Below are 22,385 nucleotides of genomic sequence, written 5' to 3'. Positions count from 1 at the left end.
GGTTAGGTGCATTGGCCACGCTAAATTCTCCCTCAATGTACCCGAACAGGCGCCGGAGTGTGGCGAGTAGGGGATTTTCACAGTAACTTCATTGCAGTGTGAATGTAAACCTACTTGTGATTAATAAATAAACTTTACTTTACTCATGCGGGTACAATGTTTCGCCTTAGCATCCCCAGGCTGTGTAAGACAAAAGTTTCTGGTCCCAAACCAGCGTCCTTTCTGAATTATCTGGATGTTGAAATATGACGGGTCACTCTTAACCACGATCCAAATCCAACAGTTTACTGTTCGAGTTCACACATGGATGGTCAATTGGACAAAGTGTCAAGTAGGCTACTATCGGTTGCTTAGGATGAAAATTGGAGTGTGGAAACAGATGGAGATGAGTTTAAAAAAAATCTCCTTATTGTTTGATTTGGAAAACATATTCTGATAATTCACTGTGCCAAGTCAACATGTTCCGTTCAGAAGTGAGATGAATTAAAGTTGAAGAAACGAGCTCCACCTCTGCTAAATTATCATGCCGTCTACCAACCAATTCTTCTCCAACTGATCACAAACTCATTATGCCTCACGGCACCCCTGGAGTTTTATTGCATTACTGTTTCCCCCCCACACATCCCGACAATATCCCTACTTTAAAAAAAAAAGCAAGCTAAAATTGGCCAGATAGCAGGACAGGAGAGGCCTGAATGTCAACAAGATGATTCAGGAAACATATAATTGTTTTTGGATGCTATCAAGACAATATTTAACTTATCTCTGTCCACAAGAAAATTTTGGCACGGTTACCAAAACAAATGATAATAAATCCTTGTTTGGTGCTTTTATGGCATTTGTTCTCATGCAGAATTGTTTGACTTTTTTATCCAAAATGCCCTTGACCATCTATATTGTGTATAATGGCTGAAAGTAATAATTATGCATTCCTTCACCAAACTTGCCGATTCCTTTTCCTATTAAACTCAATGGGCCCGATTTTACCATCACGTTGCGCCTGTTTTCGGGCGCAAAAACTTGGTAAAGTCGGACGTGAGTAGCACGATCCGTGCCCGCCTCCACGCTTGTTCCTCCTTTACCAAGGCCCGAAAATGGCTACGATCGGGACCGTGCCCGAAATGGGTGCGACGGCCATTTAAATGCATTTGCATGTATTTAAATTGACTTAATGGGCTGCATGCCCAACCTTGCATGCCCAAGCATGCACTTCCCCCTTTACCACCGCGTTTACCCATCCAGAATTGGCGCAAAACATACATGCTCCATAGAGGTCCGATTCGGACGCTCCAGTTAGTGAGGAAATAGGTGCCTAGCATCCGACGGCTCTCTGCTTGAGATCGGTGGCAGGGGGCCGTGGTGGGAAAGGTGGGTCCGTTGCCACTCTGCCTGAGGTTGATGGGGGGAAAAGGGGGGGGGGGGAAAGAGGGGTGGCTGCGATCAGTCTGGGTGGCGGGTGGGTGAGGGGATAAGGGGGTCAGTAATGTTGTGGGGGTGGGGCAATGTCTGTGGGGGCCAGGGATTATCTGGCCTGGGAAGGATGTGGCAGGGGAGCAGCATTCTATTATTTTTTTCTGCGCATGTGCAGTTGAAGGCTCCAATCGGAGCTGCAGGATTTCGGGTGTGTTAAGCTCCGCCCACAGGCTTGTGCAGCACGATTCGGAATCGCTGATATTTTTTCAGGAAGAGTGCGTATGGGGGCGCCTGAGAACGGGTCTAAAGGTCAGATCTGAAACACTCCCAGTTTCAAGTCCGCCCAGCACTTAGAATCAAAATGGTGAAATAGGGCCCAATATCTCAGATCATCCAGTCAGTGTCCGACACAGATTCCAATTTAATCTGTCCACTCGTCGTTTCACACTGGAGCCTTTGCATTTTGTGCTGCCTGTCCCAGCAGAGATTCAGGGGATGATCATAGACAGAAGGCAAGTTGTGGGCTATAGTTTCAGCGCAGCCATTTCCCCTTTTCTGATCATGAACTTTACACACACCCCTTACGGTCGCTCTTCAGTTCACCGAACTACATCATTTTGAATGGAACTGTCAACCTCCAAAAGTACACATGTTCGCCCCACTGACAGTGCTGGCCCTCCCCCTCGACAATGTTCACCCTCTCCCATGTTCGCCCCCTCCCCCACACTGCTCAACCCACAAAAACACTCAACAAGCACCCCCCCCCCTGTATTGATGATGCTGATTTTTATGAAAGGATCCAGAGATCAAAATTCCAGGAACCAGGGATTCTGGAAGGGGAACACCTTCCGGGGTGGGGACGGAGTGAGCGCTGTCCGGGGTGGGGACGGGGTGAGCTCTGTCCGGGTGGGGGACGGGGTGAGTTCTGTCCGGGACGGGGTGAGCTCTGTCTGGGATCCGGGACTGGGTGAGCTCTGTCTGGGATCCGGGACTGGGTGAGCTCTGTCTGGGATCCGGGACTGAGTGAGCTCTGTCTGAGATTTGGAATGGGGTGAGCTCTGTCCGGGTGGGGGACGGGGTGAGCGCTGTCCGGGTGGGGGACGGGGTGAGCTCTGTCCAGGGTGGGGTCAGGGTGAGCGCTGTCCGGGGTGGGGGACGGGGTGAGCTCTGTCCGGGTGGGGGACGGGGTGAGCTCTGTCCGGGTGGGGGACGGGGTGAGCTCTGTCCGGGTGGGGGACGGGGTGAGCTCGGTCCGGGTGGGGGACGGGGTGAGCTCTGTCCGGGTGGGGGACGGGGTGAGCTCTGTCCGGGTGGGGGACGGGGTGAGCTCTGTCCGGGGTGGGGACGGGGTGAGCGCTGTCCGGGGTGGGGACGGGGTGAGCGCTGTCCGGGGTGGGGGACGGGGGGAGCTTTGTCCGGGGTGGGGGACGGAGTGAGCTCTGTCCGGGGTGGGGGACGGGGTGAGCTCTGTCTGGGATCCGGGACTGGGTGAGCTCTGTCCGGGGTGGGGACGGGGTGAGCTCTGTCCGGGTGGGGGACGGGGTGAGCTCTGTCCGGGGTGGGGACGGGGTGAGCGCTGTCCGGGGTGGGGACGGGGTGAGCTCTGTCCGGGGTGGGGGACGGGGTGAGCTCTGTCTGGGATCCGGGACTGGGTGAGCTCTGTCCGGGGTGGGGGACGGGGTAAGCTCTGTCCGGGTGGGGGACGGGGTGAGCTCTGTCCGGGTGGGGGACGGGGTGAGCTCTGTCCGGGTGGGGGACGGGGTGAGCTCTGTCCGGGTGGGGGACGGGGTGAGCTCTGTCCGGGGTGGGGTCAGGGTGAGCTCTGTCCGGGGTGGGGGACGGGGTGAGCTCTGTCCGGGTGGGGGACGGGGTGAGCTCTGTCCGGGGTGGGGGACGGGGTGAGCTCTGTCCGGGGTGGGGGACGGGGTGAGCTATGTCCGGGGTGGGGGACGGGGTGAGCTCTGTCCGGGGTGGGGGATGGGGTGAGCTCTGTCCGGGGTGGGGGACGGGGTGAGCTCTGTCCGGGGTGAGCTCTGTCCGGGGTGGGGGACGGGGTGAGCTCTGTCCGGGGTGGGGGACGGGGTGAGCTCTGTCCGGGGTGGGGGACGGGGTGAGCTCTGTCCGGGTGGGGGACGGGGTGAGCTCTGTCCGGGGTGGGGGACGGGGTGAGCTCTGTCCGGGGTGGGGGACGGGGTGAGCTCTGTCCGGGGTGGGGGACGGGGTGAGCTCTGTCCGGGGTGGGGTCAGGGTGAGCTCTGTCCAGGTGGGGGACGGGGTGAGTGCTGTCTGGGGCCAGAGGGAGATGAAGAGCACTGAATTTAAGATAGAAAATGCTGGATAAACTCAGCAGGTCTGGCAGTATCTGTGGAAGACAAACATAGTTAATGTTTCAAATCCATATGGCTCAGTTCTAAAATCCATTCACTCTCAGCGGCATCGAGAAATTCCAGCCGTGAACCAGGACGGAAGATTACGCTGTTAACTCAGTTTCTCTCTCCACAGATGTTGCCTGACCTGCTGAGTTTATCCAGTATTTTCTGTTTCTATTTCCAATTCCCAGCATTTTGCTTTTATTAAAAGGGTGAGCACTATCGGGGGTGCAGGGGAGATAAACTTGGGGGCAAACACTGCTGGGAGCAAGGTGAGCATTGCCAGGAAGGAGAAGGTTAACATTTTTGGGGATGGGGAGGGCGAACATTTGCAGAACGGGGTTCTGGAGTGTTTTGACCACCCAGCTGATTTACTGGGTTTTGCACCTGCTATCAAAACAGCTAAGCAAATTTGAGTAAAAACCAGGGGAAGTAAAGGGCAAACAGCCCAAGTCTCTGTACCTCAGGCCATCTGATCCCAGTGGCGTTGTTGGAATCACAGAGCAATCGGAGCAGAATAAAACTGGATTTAAACTTCCTTCGCCAGCACTGGGGATGTGCGCGTGTTGGTACCTTCCTCAGGGTGAGAGGTGCATCAGTAAGTTGAATCAGAGACTGAAAGGTTTTAAAATCACACAAGCTGCTAATTGCTAAATTTGAAGGCAAACCAGATAGTTGCTTTAGTACCAGGCTGACTGCAGATAACAGCCAAGGTCCATTACTGTGTTTAATTATAAGGGAAGTTTTATTCACACATTCCGCATACACAGACATTTAATTGATTATTGTGCAGCTGCAACTTGTGTGTGTCCAATAAAACAAGGAACAATGGGTAAAGGAGTTTGGTACATCACTGGTCAAACATATTCATATTATACTCATGTCTGGAAGTTAGTAGATAGGTGGAGAAAAAAATAAGTGCTTGGTGATTATAATTAAGTAGATGTGCCCAAGCTGTAATTGGACAACTATACTTATTGGTTATACATTATGTAGTTCTAATTATCACTTGTGAATGGGTTTAAATAATTTTTAAACAAATATATACTTTGATTGGAATACGTTAATTGCTTGTAGTTGAGCTTGAAGGTATAATTGCCACTGCATTTCTTTGTTCTGGGAGCTGGCAAGCCACATGGTGGATAACTAGCTCCCTTGCTATGGCTTGAGATAAACTGAGTGTCACCTGGTGAGTTGGAGGAGTGAGGTACACTGTAGTTGAATAACTGTTAACCTCCCTGCGATAGAGACCTCTCCCCATTTTACAAAATTTGGGCCAATATTCAAGATCAGTAAGCAGAATCATTATAGGTGGAGATTAGGAATAGCAGGGGTCTCAAAGTGCTGGTGGGGGTAATCTATAAGCCCTCAATTAGTAGTTACACCAATGGAGAGAACAATAAGCAAGAATTATTGGAGCTTGCAACAAAGCCAATGTAAGAATTGGGGGAGGTGGGGGGTTAATCTTCCTATAGACTGTGTGGAGTAATCTATCTTGTTAAATTTCACTTGTATCTTTTTGAGGCAGACCCTACCTTAAAACAGAAGAGAAAACAGAAAAGTTAAATCTGTAAATAAAATGGGAACTTCCCAGTCATTACGAAAATCGGGAATAAGCTGAGGTGGGGAAATCGAAACTGAAACCTTTTGAAAGATATAAACGGACAGAGATCAGTCCAAGGTATGCAGTAGTAGTTGTTGAGTCCACTGGTGCAGAATAGGCAAACTGAAAACTCAAGAGAAGGCCCCACAGGGTACTATAACCAATATGGAGAGTGGGCAGGAAAGTAGACTGTAGTCTGAATAGCAGGGGCCAGTTAGACGGGCCATATGGTCTACTCCCACTCTTATTTCTTATTTTCCCAAGTTTATAAAGTGTTACCTTTTTAAAACTCATCTTTTTTTCCAGTAGCAAGTCCTGCTAAAATATGCTTCTACTGCATCCTTTTCATTAATGGAGCCACCACCTCAAATAAATAAGCCAACAATGCCCCAACCTCAAGGGTGAAGTCATGAGGTTACACTGAGGTTTCATTTGAAGCAATTTTTTAAAGCGGCATCTTGGTCTTTTGGCTAAGATGCAAATGAGATCAAGCCTTGGCAAAGGTGCAATGCCTACTCCAATCAGCTTGGATCACGTAGATCAAGTCCAAGACAGGAAGTGGGATGCCTGTCTTGTCAGCTTGGATCTGGAATGTCTCACTTGCTGGAACTTTAATTGGATTGAATTGGGTATAAACAAAAAAAAAAGGCCAACCCCAGACCTTTAAAAAACTAAATATATCAATATAAATTTCATTCCTACTGCCCAATCTTTATATTATTAACTGTCTGGTTCTATCCATCTTAGAAAGAAATACATTTCAGTAGAATGTATTCCTTCTAGCCTCCTTTAAGTACCATGATTTTATAATATTTGTAAAACTCATAGTAGCCTTTAATAAATAATTTACCTAAATAACAGAACATTTGTACCTTTAGAACATACCTTTGGACTAACTCTGAGTAACATCATGGTAGATTCACACATACATTTTTTAAAATAAAGGTATTATGAAAAATGGAAAAATATCGTTTAATAAAATCTGCAACCACATCTGGTATCCAAAAGAAAACTGATCTAAAATTGTCAACAGGGATGTAAATCATGTGTGGATACTCCAAAACTTATGACCAAGAATTACTTTCCATTCATCCAATTCAACACTGTTTTCTTTTTAAGAATATTTGTTGATTATATAAGGAATATATAGAACTGCAAAGCATAATTTGTTTTTATTTACCAGGGTCAACTTCACTAGCTCAGTTTTTTGACAATTATTCGTAATCGCTTTCTGCTTACGAAAAACATCAACATCATCAAGATCGGCACGGTGGCACAGTGGTTAGCACTGCTGCCTCACAGCGCCAGGGACCTGGGTTCGATTCCTGGCTTGGGTCACTGTGTGTGTGGAATCTGAACTTTCTCCCAGTGTCTGCGTGGGTTTCCTCCGGGTGCTTCGGTTTCCACCCACAGTCCAAACAAAGATGTGCAGGTTGGGTCATGCTAAATTGCCCCTTAGTGTCAGGGGGACTAGCTAGGATAAATGCATGGGGCTAGGGCCTGGGTGGGATTGTGGTTGGTGCAGTCCCAATGGACCGAATGGCCTCCTTCTGCACTGTAGGATGATGATCTATGAACTAAAGCCTGAAAAAAATTAAAATGCAGAAAACACGCAACAGATAAATCAGCATCTGAGAGAGATGTTTTATGCGCAACTATCAGCCTTCATTCTTCAGTCTAAAGGTAGTCATTAAGTGCCTGGCTGTGCAATTCATTTTGAAACTTGATCCTGCACTTGGTCCACAGGAGGTATAAGCAACACACCTCAGCCAGACTGTGTGGGTGCTTTACAATACCCTGTCGAGAGCATGGACAGGTACCGTACCTCATTAAAGAATGCTTTGCAATTGAAGATAAGGAAATGTTAGCTGTTAGCCTCCCTGCAACTCAACCTTGTTAACAACAGCATTAGCCCCACCCCGATATAAACACCTTCTCATAACTGGGCTTCAGGCAACACTTTCAAATAGCAATTTCAAGCTTCCCCATTAACTAAATGATGTACAATGTTGTTAAAGGACCTATGAGGCTGTGCAGGTCAATTTGATTTTCTACACACCGCAGTCAAATATCAACTTTCAGGCTTACACGTCACCAACCTGGTTCAATGTGCAGTCCTGCAGCCTTTCACAATCCTCATTACCATTTTCTATTTTGGTAACATTAGCAAATTTTCTGTTCACAAACCCAGATAAATTCATGTACGTAATAAATGAGAGCCCCCCCCCCCTCCCATGCAACCCCTCCCCACAATACAAACCACTGTGGAACATCATTCACCACATCGTTCAAGTCCAAGAAATTTTCTTTTATGCCTACACTTTGCAGTTTTGTTCTCTGGCCAAGTCTCTTATATTTTTGCATGTTTTTTTCTACTGATTATGCACCTTCCTTAAGAGCAGGAAATTGCCACTAAAACCCAACAATGTCAATGTCATGTCTCCGGCATGGCTCTGGGAAAGCGAGAGCTCAGCCTAACTACAAGTAGAATGAAATGGCAGCTACTTAGCTTTGCTGTCAAGAGTCCCGTATCTCCACAGGTAGGCAACAAAACCACCTCACAGGTAGTGTCTTTTGCCTCTGAAAGTACGGACACTGTTTGATTTATTATTCAGTTCAGTGCCATAGACAGCCTAGCAAATATTGTTCAATCCTCGTTTAATTGATACAAGTTTCATTATATAGAATTAATTAATTAGAAAATGAGATTTTTTTGGCACACACTGTCACATTAAGCTTGAAGGGTTTCCAATGAGTAATTGCTGAAATAGAGGTCAGGATTTTATCATTCCCCAGGAGGTGGAAAGACCAGTGAAACCGTAGGGAATCAGGATTGGATCAGCTCCACAATGCAATCCCGCCATCAGGGTATTTTCCAACAGAGGGACCAGATGTGTGGCAAGGCTCTCCGCCACAAGGATTTACACAAGTAAATTAGTGGTCATTTTACAGCACCACTGCAGCACTGTAAATTAAGGACAGCACAGCGGCCCCCATGCCCTGCTGCTTGGGGTGACACGGTGGCACAGTGGTTAGCACTGCTGCCTCACAACGCCAAGGACCCGGGTTCGATTCCCAGCTTGGGTCACTGTCTGTGTGGAGTTTGCACGTTCTCCCCGTGTCTGCGTGGGTTTCCTCCGGGTGCTCCGGTTTCCTCCCACATTCTGGGAGACATGCTGGTTAGGTGCATTGAGCCGAACAGGCGCCTGAAGGTGGGAATCTCACAATAATTTCATTGCAGTGTTAATGTAAGTCTTACTTACGACTAATAAATAAATTTTAAACTAGAGGCTGCCAGCTAAATGGCAGAGAGTGGCCTCCCAACAAAAACCGGGGACGGATAATTAATGGAAGAAAGAAGGGGCTGTGGCAGGGTAAGTAGCAACCACGGTCCCAATATCCTCCCCAGTGGGGCCTTCCCTGTGGCATTCAGCCCCAATTTTTGTTTAGGTACCTGACGTAGACCCGAGACCTCCTGCAGACCTCAGTATTACTGCGTGGGTAAAGAGGCTTCAAAGTTGACAACCCTGTGATAGGGTGGCAGCATCCGGAGCTTGCTCTCGGTTTTCAGTTGAATGATGGTGGTGGGGCGGGGGGTCAGAGGTCGTAATTAGGAGGCCATCTGGAGTAAAACTGCTGAGCAGATCCTGCTGCAGGCAAGTGGGGGCTCAAGACCCACTTTTTAACCCCCCACGTTGGGGTCCCGACACCCTTTGTAAAATTCAGCCCAGAAAGTCAAAACTACACTACACAGGTGTAAGTGTACTTGAGCTGTAAATAAAACAAAGCATATAAACGCCTTTACTTAATGCAGTTAGATTTTAAGTACAGTCAACAGGAATGAATATATAGAGTAAGTGTAGGTGCACGCCCATTCTAATATATCCCAACAGCTGAAACCAATGGTCTCCAGGGGAAAATATTACTCGGTCCGTAAAATGAAACCCACTAAAGTAAACACGGTAGTGAATACATTTTTTGCTATACTTTACTGAACATGTATTCAAACACCAGCTCCATTTGCCTGAGAACAATGTATATTTTCCATTCAGTGCCACTTTGCAGAAAACCACTGGGTTTTGTCCCACCTGGTTACATTGCTATGCATGAATAAATCATGCTTTTTTCACATATTCTGTGACATCTTAACCTGAAGTCAATACAGTCTCTGTTCTTTTAGTGGGATAGCTCTCTGTGCTCTCTCATGTTTACTGTGTATTATCTAGATTTTCTCTTTTCATACTTACATCTGCAGAAATTCCGTTTACCCTTAAACTATAGACATGAGAACCATAAATATCTCTGGAGCGACCTTAGTTCAGAAAACAGAAAGAGTTTACTCCAATGTCCTTCATGTTAAAGTACTGTCACTGATGGCAACATCAGCTTCTCTACGCTGCTGTAATGTAAATGAGATCTACTGTCTCTGACAGTATGGAGACCTGTGCAGTGAGGCTTTCCCAAGCTCCACTGGAGTCAGCTGCAGTAGCAAATCTAAACAGTGGCACCAGACAAAGTTGGGTAGAAACCTACATTAATGTTTTGACTGATCCTTCGAAAAGGGGAAATTATTTGTCACAAATAAAAACGTCAGCACAAGAAACAGGACTATTTTCATTCTAGTCAGCTGGAGGAAAAGGGAGCTGGACATTTTTTTCTTGCTTCAAGCATCCTGAACCATCTGCACAAGCCAATTATGCAAAATTGTTCAAGAGGTTCTGGTAGGCAGAAATGAACATGACGACGAGGAACTGCACAAAGCTAAGTGAGTATATTTCAAATTAAAGGCATTCTGGTCACTACAAACCTGAATCTTAGCACCGATTAGTACTGAACTCTTTTGCATCATCAGCAATTCTTGATCATCAGACATTTCTAAGCCAAGTCACTAGGTGGAGTGTCACCACTGCCTAGAGATAAGGTGCGGCCAATGTTTGAAATACCTCAAAAGTAGGGTGAAGAAATGAAAGCCAGCATGGATTTGTTAAGGACAAATAGTGTTTCACTAACTTGATTGAGCTCTTTATGAAATAACAGAGACAGTTGGTGAAGCTAGTGCAACTGATATCGTGCACATAATCTTTCAAAATGTGTTGGACACAATACCATACAATAGACTTGCTAGCAAAATTAAACCTTTGGGATTAAAGGACAGTGGCACCATGGCTTCATAAGTTTTTCCAGACAGGAGGGAGACATACAGTAGTGTTCCTCAAGGCTGAGTATTAGAACTATTGCTCTTCTTGATATATATTAATGATTTGCATACAAAGGGACTAATGTCAACATTTGCAGATAACAGAGAACTTGGCTATGTAGTAAACAATGAAGAGGACAGCAACAGATTTCATGAGACCATGGAAACAGACGGGTCAACTGGGCAGAGATGTCAGATGAAATTTAACCAGCCAGAGACATGGGAGGGGCAATATGACCTAAATGGTCAGCAGGTCTGGCAGCATCAGTGGAGAGAGGAACAGAGTTAAGTACCGATGGCGAACCCCCACTGCAGGTGGGTGTGAATAACAGGAGACCCTGTTAACACCGGCAGGACCAGGACTAGAAGATCCCACTGCCAGCCAAGCTGCCTCAGCTTGGAATATTACGTTCAATTTTGGGCATCAAACTTTAGGAAGGATCTCAAAGCGTTGGAGAAGGTGCAGGAAAGATTTTTTAGAACAGTACCAGGGATGAAGGATTTCAGTTATGTGGAGAGACAGGAGAAGTTGGAATTGTTTTTTTCTCCTTGGCGCAGAGGAGATTTGGTAGAGGGGTTCAAAATGATGATCTGCTTTGATAAGGGTAAATAAGGAGGACCGGTTCCTGCAGCAAAATAATCAGTAAATCAGAGGACACAAATTTAACACGATTGGCAAAAAGAGGTTACACAGGAAGACATTATTTTACATGGGGAATTGTTGTGGTCCGAAATGCAGTCTCAAAGGATGGCGGAAGCAGATTCAGTTGCAACATTCAAAAGAGAATTGGAGAAATACTTGAAAGGAAAAAATTAACAGGACTGCATGGGGAAAGAGGAAGGGGGTGGGAGGAGCCTGCACAAAGACAATGGGTTGAATGGCGTCCTCTTGTATTGTATCATTCTGCGATTCTATAAATGGTCAGGTGCACAATAAATAATACATATATTGTTATTAATATCATACCAAGACCATAACCTGCTAGTGCTATTGAATTTTTGGTTTATCAACTGAATCTGCACAAGCGGATGGGAGCGCAGCTGGCCCAGTTGATAACGAAAACCATACCCTTTCAAAGTTGTGCGGTACTCCCAGGTGGTAGGTAACTAAACGTGACAGGTAACCCAGGGCGGCACGGTGGCACAATGGTTAGCACTGCTGCCTCACAGCGCCAGGGACCTGGTTTGGATTCCCGGCTTGGGTTACCATCTGTGTGGAGTTTGCACGTTCTCCCCGTGTCTGCGTGGGTTCCCTCCGGGTGCTCCGGTTTCCTCCCATAGTCTGAAAGACGTGCTGGTTAGGGTGCATTGACCCAAGCAGGCACCGGAGTGTGGCGACTAGGGGAATTTCACAGTGACTTCATTGCAGTGTTAATGTAAGACTTACTTGTGACTAATAAATAAACTTTAAAACTTTAATCCTCGGTTGTTCGGAGTCAGTTTGGAAATGTACTTAACTCACTGTATATTTTGTAATAGTATCATTATAGGTTCACTGTAGGCCAGGCAGTAGATTCTCTGGGAGGGTTAAAGAAAATCAAGAAGGGGTAAAGAGCTGCCTTCAACAGGGACAGTCCTTATATTTGTTATCAATTAGGCAGCAACACTGACAGAAATTGGTGTGTTGCCTAAACAATTCCATTTGCTTCGGTAAAACTAACCATTCTGGGGTGAGGAGTGTTCGGAAACACAGAGAAAAGACAGGGTTAAAATATAGCTTCGGCGCACACTGCATCACAAGCAGAACCTCTCTGTACAACAAAACAACCAAGATAAACACCTGCATCTTTATCATTGCATTGGATGATGGGGGAACATTTCTAAACACTAGTCCAATGAGACCTTGGAAACTAGTTCAAGAAGGGGAAAGAAACAATTGAAAAGAAAACATTCCCAGCCTAACCAGCCTCTCTTCATAGCCAAAACTTTCCAGCCCAGGTAACATCCTGGTGAATCTCCTCTGCACCCTTTCTAATGCAATCACATCCTTCCTATAGTGTGGTGACCAGAACTGCACTCAATACTCAAGATGTGGCCTAACCAGCATTTTACACAGCTCCATCATCACCTCACTGCTCTTATATTCTATTCCTCAGCTAATAAAAGCAAGTCTCCCTTATGCTCTCTTAACCGCCTTACCAACCTGTTCTGCTGCCCTTCAGGGATCTTTCGACATGCAGGCTGAGGGACGTCCTGATTGAAGTGTACCAAATAATGAGAGACATAAATGGGTTAGATAGGAAGAAGCTTTTTCCCTCAGTAGCGGGGTCAATAACCAGGGGGCTTAGATTTAAGGTATGGGGCAGGAGATTTAAAGGTGATTTGAGGAAAAATGTTTTCACCCAAAGGGTGGTGGGAATCTGGAACTCGCTGCCTGAAAGCGTGGTAGAGGCGGGAACCCTTGCAACATTTAAGAAGCATTTGGATGAGCACTTGAAATGCCACAGCATACAAGGCTACGGACCAAGTGCTGGAAAATGGGATTAGAAAAGATAGGTGTTTTGATGGCTGGCGAGACATGAAGGACTGAAGGACATCTTACTGTGCTGTAAAACTCTGACACTATGACAAAGATACCTGCAGGATTGAATCTTCTTCATGCATGTCAACTATATACCTTTACCCACTGGCGTGCATAGTATAATGTACATAACAATAAAAATCTTTAATATATGTTATTGAACATGATTATAGATTTATTATTGAATATGACTATAGATTCATTTCCCAGAAGTTAAAAAAAGCTTTTGGAAGTTTACTCTTTTAACCCCGATTCTCTTCCTCTCAGTTGGTCTGGAAGAAACTCAGACCACCGAGTTAAACACTGCAGATGAGTCCTGGCATATTTCATACAGGATCAAACTAGCTGTGAGTGGGTGCCCTTGCCGACTGCTCGGTCGAGCAACTTAAATTCACATCATCTCCTAGGATTCAAGTCAGCCGGCTCACATACTGTCAAATGTGGCCTGGGTTAAAAAAGAAAACTTGGGGCATGCAAAATAAACTCTGCAATTTTAGTTGTCCGCTCACCCAGTTTCCACACGACAGGGAAGATTAAAATTCCCCACAACAAAACAACCTGCACATCGGAAGTGGATGAGTAAAGGTACTTTGGAAATTACTTCTGAGAATTCAGGGCGAAACAGTAGCACAGTGGTTAGCACTGCTGCTTATTCCCGGTTTGGGTCACTGTCTGTGTGGAGTTTGCACGTTCTCCCCGTGTCTACGTGGGTTTCCTCCGGGTGCTCTGGTTTCCTCCCACAGTCCAAAGATGTGCGGGTTAGGTTGATTGGCCATGCTAAAAAAAATTGCCCCAAGTGTCCTGAGAGGCATAGGTTAGAGGCATTAGTTGGTAAATATGTAGGAATATGGGGGTGGGGCCTGGGTGGGATTGTGGTCCGTGCAGACTCGATGGGCCGAATGGCCTCTTTCTGTACTGTAGGGTTTCTATGATATGGCGATAAAGAGTAAAGGCATCAGGTCACTCCTGCTTATATATATGTACTATATTTGCAGTAGCAGACTACGGAATTCTTAGCAGATCACCTCTGCCATTACATAGAACTGTAGTTCACAGTATAGAATCATAGAATCCCTACAGTGCAGAAGGAGGCCATTCGACCCTTCGAGCCTGCACTGACAACAATCCCACCCAGACCCTATCTCCGTAACTCCATGTAATTACCCAGCTAATCCCTCTGATACTAAGGGGTGGTTTAGCACGGCCAATCAACCTCACCCACACATCTTTGGAGTGCACGAGGAAACAGGAGCACCCAGAGGAAAGGCAGACACAGGGAGAATGTACAAACTCCACACAGACAGTCACCCAAGGCCGAAATTGAACCCAGGTCCCTGGCGCTGTGAGGCAGCAGTGCTAACTACTGTGCCATAACTAGTTACTTCTATAAAACCACATAGTTAAGCATGGGAAATATAAAGCATTCACTCTTTGATTCATTTTACATTGGTGCAGTTTCTGCAGTGCCAAAAGAACAGCACTGACTGTCCATTACAGTTATCCACAGACATACGATGACATTTTGGAGTGGAAGCTGCAGCAGTTATTTTATATCTCCACCTCATGACAAAGGATCATGCAGATTCAAATCATCAGCTCTATTTTCATTCCACAGATGCTATCAGACCTGCTGAAAATGTCCAGCATTTTCTGTTGTTGTTTCAGATTCCAGCACCCGCAGTAATTTGCTTTTAGCAAAGTTTTTCAAACTGGCTCTGGCAAGAGCTTCCTTTTGCCCTGGAAGAGACTTATGCTGATGGAAACCATTAGATAGAGTCATCGAGTCATACAGTGCAGAAAAGGCCCTTCAGCCCATTGAGTCTGCACCAATAATATCTACCATTAAAGGCATGCTAATCCCATTTTCCTGCACTTGTCCCATATCCTTGAATATTATGATAGCAGATCTAAGTTCTGCAGGGATATAGTCGACTTAATGTCTGATGTTCATTTCATTTCTTCTGCAAGTAAATTGAATAGAAATATTGAGGAATTAACAGAGAAATCCTTCAGTCATCAATTATTGTTCGCATTAATGTTAAGAATTCCTACACCTTCAATTATTACCTTGATCATAGTCACCTGCCTCATGCAAGGAACTGAGTTCACTTCACAGGCCATCATAGAATACGGTTTACATTTTAATGCAGCTGGACTTGCTCACCTCCTTTGCCAGGTCAGTGTATTTCTGTTTCTCCTTTGGGTCCAAGACAGACCACCAGTCGGCCAGAATCTTGGTTGCACCACGGTTGTCCAGGCGAGGATGTTGCTGACGAACCAGAGAACGATGGCGTTTGCAAAATAAAAGAAATGCATTCATCGGCCTGCGAGCTCGCTGTTCAGAGGAGTCATCATCTTCTGTCTCATCTGCCTCATGTTCAAGACCCTCTGTACTCATCAAAGTGTCCTGTAGCAAAAATATAGAAACATCAGAGAATATATTTCACAAGGACAAGAATGATCTTCACTGTGAAACAGACATCTTCAGTTTCACATTGAAACTTGGTTTGGAGGTTTGCAAGGTTCATTGTTACATACAGAAACACGGGAGATCTTTTAAAGAGCAATTTTCGTGCTGCTTTAAGAATAGCTAATGTTTAAAAGCTTTTATTATTTGTAAGTATTAATTGATTTCCTTATTTGCCATATTTGTTCTCCTCTGTGAACTCATGTACAGTCCAATATACTGATGACTGTTTGAAGTATGATTATTCAGCATGTTATTACATTTCCATGTGTTACTGCATATTAAGGGGCACAGAGACAATAGTTGATACTTGCACCTGATTACTATATTTTAAATCATTTAGGCTTTATGTAAGATTTCTTTCTAATTTTGATGAGTCTGCTCCACTGATTCAGCTTTTTTGATTTGATTTATTATTGCCACATAAGAACATAAGAAATAGGAGCAGGAGAAGGCCATCTAGCCCCTCGAGCCTGCCCCGCCATTCAATAAGATCATGGCTGATCTGAAGTGGATCAGTTCCACTTACCCGCCTGATCCCTATAACCCCTAATTCCCTTACCGATCAGGAATCCATCTATCCGTGATTTAAACATATTCAACGAGGTAGCCTCCACCACTTCAGTGGGCAGAGAATTCCAGAGATTCACCACCCTCAGAGAAGAAGTTCCTCCTCAACTCTGTCCTAAACTGACCCCCCTTTATTTTGAGGCTGTATCGGGATACAGTGAAAAGTATTGCTTCTTGTGTGCCATACAGACATTTCATAATTCATAGGATATATAGGGGAGAAGGAAAGGAGAAGATGCAGAATATACTGTTACAGCCACAGATAAGGTGTGGAGGAAGATCAGCTTCATATCTTAATACAAGCGAGTTGGAGTGGAATCCTTGCCCCCTCCAAGTTGAAAGGCAAAGGCCCTGATTGTGAGGATGAGAACGCCAGCGTGTTTGGATCAAGCAAGCCCATGTCTGTAAGCCTGTATCAGGCATCTGCTTGGATCCAACTGCAGACTGACACTTAATCTCTCTACATTGGCATTAAATAGTGTTGTGCATTCTATTACCATATCCAGTGTTACTTTGACGGAATACAGCGCTTGCAGATTACACTATTAAACTCAGATCTTGAAAGTCAGCCAGAATTGGGCCTCTGATGGTCCCTGGGCTTCCCCTGTGAGAGTGGTTCATGAGATGGAGCAGTTGTGGGAGTATGCAGCCCCCAATTTAAATGGTTTAGAAAAAGCCTGTTATATGATTTTGGCCTGAAGCCTAAGAGGAATGCAAAATCTGCTCAGACTGGGCCACAGCTTAACATAAATGGATGTGATTGTGGCTGAAAAGTAAAAGAATTGTTCACAAAATTGAGAGAGATGCATGGATAACATTCCTTTGGAGGCTTCGATCCCTGGTGCAATTTGGACTGAAGAACAGTCCATTTAAAGAACTTGATGACAGCTGCATGGTTAAAGGTTGCCAAATCCCAGCTCCATAGTGCCTGGCACTTGCTGGAATTATTCCTCACACAGGTTCCTTTGGAAGCTCATTAAGCATGGCAGACACCCAAGTTGTAAACTGCTGCATTCGCCAGGAGGAATCATTTGAAGCACTCTGCACAACTACTGCTGTCCTCCGTCAGAAAATGTTGTCCTCTAGCGTGTATGCAAAAGCACAAACAAATGCTGTAGTGCCAGACCAAGATGTTCCTCTGAAGTAAGAGCTCGACAGTCAGCATTTCTCCTTTAATATACCAAGGGTACTGTGAATGACTCAGTTGACTGTGTGTGAATGAGGGAAACCAACAAGTCAACCCCTTTGATGAGGCTCTGGAAATCCCCGAACAACATGGAGTGGGTACAAATCTGACATATGAATTTACACTGGGAAGAGCAATACCAGGGCCAGCGAGTTCAGTTTCTCATATGTTTGATTTTACAAAGCATATTAAGGCCAAGGAGAGGACAATGGATGATTAAACCACAGCTGAGAAGTTTTAATTACAGGACAAACTAGATAAAGTAGGATTCTCTTCACAAGAACAGAGAAAAGTTAAAGAAGAGATCTGATAGAGATATTCAAATTATTGGGGTTTCTTCAATAAGGTAAATAAGGAAAAGCTACTACCACTTTTAATTACTTGAAGAAACAAATCTATGTCAAAAGAACCAAGTGAGAGGCGGCACGGTGGTTAGCACTGCTGCCTCACAGTGCCAGGGACCCGGGTTTGATTCCTGGCTTGGGTCACTGCCTGTGTGGAGCTTGCACATTCTCCCCGTGTCTGTGTGGGTTTCCTCCGGGTGCTCTGGTTTTCTCCCATAGTCCAAAGATGTGCAGGGGTTAGGTGAACTGACCATGCTAAATTCTCCCTCAGTGTACCCGAACTGGCGCCGGAGTGTGGCGACTAGGGGATTTTCACAGTAACTTCATTTCAGTGTTAATGTAAGCCTACTTGTGACTAATAAATATAGGATGTCTTTCTGCAGAGGACTGTAAGGGCATAGAATGCCCTACTAGAAACAGTGGTGAGAATGGCCATCTCCTTGTCTGCAAAAATCAATGATTCAGCATTGAAGAAAGCAGAAAACCGTCAGGATATTGAGACAAAAGGTGAACACTGCCTATGTGAAAGGTCAGAGGGGCTGATGAAAATGCATAAAAGAAGTTTGAAGCTGGGGGAGATGGGATGACTTCAGGTTTGGCAATGTTAAGCCAGAGAAAATTATAAATCACCACGGACCTGGTGTCAGAGAGAGAGAGAGAGAGAGAGGGAGAGCCTGATAGAACTGAGACAGCTTTGGAAAGAACGATGGTCATAGTGAGGTATAGTTGGATGGTTCAACATGCAGATGATTGTTGATCCCTATTTGAGTATGAAGTCATAGAACAATTGCATGCAGAAGATAAGCAAGGGGAGCCCACCGATGAAACTCAGGGGAAAATGCAGACACCATTTAAAGGTGGTGTGATGGTTTGAGTGGGAGAGAAAGGACTGGACACAGAAAATGAATCAACTGGTATAGGCAGGGAAGAATTGAATAGCTGAATATGTCAAAAGTGGTGAGCAGATCACGCAGGACCAGGAAGATTAAACAAATAATATCTCTCTGTTTAACTGAGTGAAAACTGCTTTAAATTTTAATGTCATATTGTGTGACTGCAACCATTGTCAAAATCCTTAAACAGCTGTCAATCAACACAGGAACAGGAGTAGGCCAATCAGTTCCCAAGTTTAAAAATAGCACTAGCCCTAAATACAAATTCCCATTGCTACCTTATCAATATCTTCATCTTCCTCATCCTCCTCCTCCTCCTCAGAGAAGTCCAGCATCTTTTTGGCAAGCAGAGGATGCCACTGAAGACACTTCCGCTTTGGTCTTTTTCCTGTTCCATCGCCATCTGCTGAGTGGTCTTTATTTCTGCTGCTGGCTTTCATGGTGCTGCGCTGCACAACACAAATAGAAACAGCACATGATTAGCAACTCGAGATGTCATGGCCCAACAACAGAACTGAGGTAGCAGACACATCGAACCCCAGGTATGGATACTAATCTTCAAATTGCAGAAATATGAACAATTGTGATACAGCTCATTGTGACAAAGATTCATAATATTCTTGAGGGAACTGTGAAAGCAACAGCTCCCTCTAGTGCACTGCTGCCAGCCAGTAATAAGCATTAGGGAGCGGCATTCACAGCACTTGCTCGCTTGGTGCAGAGATTCTTAAAGGGGAAGTGTCCTCCCACATGACAAGTCCCTACAGACTGTCTAGCTGCTCAATAGAAGCACCTCTTGGTAGCAGCTTGATTAGTTCATTCATGTGGCTATTCTTATCATTAATTCCAGAGTCTGTGAATTTTTGAACTGTTGTTTTTGTAGAATAAACAATATTGGCTTTGTAACCAACAACAACTTGCATTCATAGAACATCCCCAATGTAGAAAAGGTCCCTGTGGATTTTCCCACAGATGGGGGTAGGAAACAAAGGTAAAGGCATGAAGGAGCGGGAAGGAAGGTTTTAAATGGTGGAGCGACAGAGGTGTCCAAGGAGGGATCTCCGGAGTGGAGCTGAATCACCTGAAGATTCTGCCAACAACAGAGGAGGAAAGGGTGGGGATTAATTAGGAGAAGGCCACAAGAGGAGGGTTAAAGCATTCCCCAGAAGGTGCCAGGTTGGAGTAGGTGAGGGAAGGATGAGGATTTTAAATTCAAAGAATTGGGGGACAGAAAGTCAGTGCAACTCAGCAAGAATCTGATGATATGTGAACTGGATTTAGAGTGAGTGTGAATGGATTGAGAGCAGGAGGATACTGGTAAGCGAGCTTTGAGCAAGTGAAATCAAAAGGGAAGTGAATGGGAGGCCAGCAGGGAGGACAAAGAGAAACAGAGTTTAGGGGAGAATTTTCAAACACCCGTGGGAGGCATGGTCGGGTATGTGCACGTTTGGAAAACAGCATTACTGGCTGGTGTATCAGACTACCGATGCCGCCACAATATGCACCCTTCAAAGCGAGATGGAGGAGGTGGGGTGGGGGGGGGGGGGGGGGGAGAAAGAGATGGCAGCCCACTTGCCTCAACTACCCGTTTAGTTCATTGAAGAACATGTTAATGAGCTGGAGAGGAGCAGGAGATTTTCAGAGAGGTGAGTGTGAAAAGCGAACAATCTGTGCTCATGTGTTGGAGGCACGGTGGGGGAACCATAACGTGATGCTGCTGCTGAATTAAAAAGTTGCAAAACAAAACTGAGCCATTTGACCCAGTGGCACACATGTGCTATCACCTGAGCAGATCAGGTACTTTGTGATTGACTGTTTGGCCACTTGGCTGCACTGTGAGGCTGCTGGGTCTCTGCTCTCCTGCCTGCTCCAATACGCACGGCAATGACAAGCCCAGTCATCGCTGCCGCCTGCTTTTGAGCATTGTACTCCAGAGCAGTTCCTGCCTCCAGGCCGCTTCACTAAATTGGGCACTAAGCTCACTTCTGGCCCATTGGAGGCATTGGCAAATGAAAAGAACATTGTGTCAGTGACGCAGACCTTATGCAGGGCTGGGACTCGGAAATAATCGGATGTCAGGTTCCCAAATTCAGTTGTAGACATGCATAAGGCAACTATGGAACTCGAGTGTTAACTGTCCCCAATCTTCAGTGGAAATGTTTCTCATCCCATCATAATGGGTACATCCCAGCACTCAGAAACAATTAGGAAAGGTCCATTATCCCATTCGTCCACCAGACCAGGCAGAAGCCACCCTATCACTGCCTTTTCCTGTGAAACTATTCACCCTACATTGCAGTCCAGAGATAATCCCACCCCCTCTTGTCCACATAATCTCAGGAAGTGGTGGATTGGGTTTTACACCATCATACTGATCAAAAGCAATGGGGGGGGGTCCTGTGTCAGATCCTCACTCTGAAACTGATGCTGCAAACTCCCCCTCCTTGGGATTGCTGACCGCCATGCCGCAGACTAACAGCAGGGATGGAGAGCTCAGGGAACTGCCCAACTTCCCCGCATTCACACAGCAGTATCACCAACCCCTACACTAATGGGAGAGGAGTGAAGAGTATATGTTGGGGCAGCAATGGGATGATCGCTCGCATGACCTTGATCGAAGGGTGAAGGCCAGTTAGCGGCCAACTCCTGCCCTTGTACAGAAACCCTTGTGAAACACATTACTGAAATCTCATGGGTACTTTGCCTTTAGTTTAGATTCCTCTGCTTTCTGCTGCTACAACTGATAATCCATCCCTGCACAAGCAATTTTTAATTAGGTCCAATCCAGGAGAGTGGGGCATCTTCATGGCTGGATTGAGACAGCAAATGGAAGGGTGCCCTAACCAAATTCAAATGGCAAAGCTACCCTCCTGAAGACACTTTCGCCATCATCTACATCCAAATATTAACTAATATCACAGTACTTTAAACATGGAATACAAAATAAAGTACATCTGTACCACATTTAAGTGAAGCAGTAAATAGGAATGGATAGGCAAGTTCCACCAAGGAAGAACCTAAAATAGATTTTTGTTTGATCAATCATTATCCAAACAAAAGACACCAGAGAGAAAAAAGTGCATTATAATTATAATGGATGTTAGATTAGAACAAAGAACAAAGGAAATTATAGCACAGGAACAGGCCTTTCAGCCCTCCAACCCTGCACCGACCATGCTGTCTGACTGAACTAAAACCCCTTACCCTTCCGGGGACCATATCCCTCTATTCCCATCCTATTCATGTATTTGTCCAGATGCCCCTTAAAAGTCACTGTCGTATCTGCTTCCACTACACCCGCTCCCCCGGCAGCGAGTTCCAGGCACCCACCACCCTCTGTGTAAAAAAACTTGTCTCATACATCTCCTTTAAACCTTGCCCTTCACACCTTAAACTTATGTCCCCAGTAATTGATTGTTTTAAATTTATTCTTTCATGGGGTGTGGCATCACTAGCAGTGACAGCATTTGTTGCCTCTCCCTAATTGCCCTTTGAAGGCAGTTGAGAATGTTTCCGAGAGTCAGGAGTCACATGTAGGCCAGACGTGGTAAGGACAGCAGATTTCCTTTCTTAACGGGCACTAATGAACTACATGTGTTTTTATGACAATTGATGATGGTTGACTGAGATGAATTACAGAGACCAGCTTTCAACTCCGGATTTATTAATTGAACTTGAAGTGCCATGGTATGATTTGAATCCATGTCCCCAGACCATTTGTCTGGGCTTCTGGATTACTTGTCCAGTGACATTACCACTTCACCATTGTCTCCTGGCATTGTACCGGCAGTAGAGCTGGTAATGAAGTATCCAGTACCATTA

General features: G+C 45.5%; 1 protein-coding gene across 8 annotated transcripts in view; it reads right to left on the bottom strand.

Annotated features, from left to right (window-relative positions):
• The window catches only part of bbx (BBX high mobility group box domain containing), a 209,923-nt gene that overhangs the window by 39,307 nt on the left and 148,231 nt on the right, over nucleotides 1-22,385 (bottom strand). For 5 of the 8 annotated variants that reach the window (XM_078232941.1, XM_078232940.1, XM_078232944.1 and 2 more), the window contains 2 exons: nucleotides 18,842-19,012; nucleotides 15,268-15,510 (listed from right to left, as the gene is read on the bottom strand). In XM_078232941.1, coding sequence (XP_078089067.1) covers nucleotides 15,268-15,510; nucleotides 18,842-19,003 — 405 coding nt within the window. In that variant the 5' untranslated portion in view covers nucleotides 19,004-19,012. Of the gene's footprint in view, nucleotides 1-4,244; nucleotides 4,356-15,267; nucleotides 15,511-18,841; nucleotides 19,013-22,385 lie in introns of all 8 variants that reach the window. The other 3 variants (XM_078232937.1, XM_078232939.1, XM_078232938.1) reach the window with 1 other exon arrangement.

The sequence above is a fragment of the Mustelus asterias genome, chromosome 17 (assembly GCF_964213995.1).
Source record: "Mustelus asterias chromosome 17, sMusAst1.hap1.1, whole genome shotgun sequence".
Taxonomy (NCBI): Eukaryota; Metazoa; Chordata; class Chondrichthyes; order Carcharhiniformes; family Triakidae; genus Mustelus; species Mustelus asterias.
The sequence above is the reverse complement of the archived record's forward strand: the minus strand, read 5'-3'. Positions and strand labels throughout refer to the sequence as shown.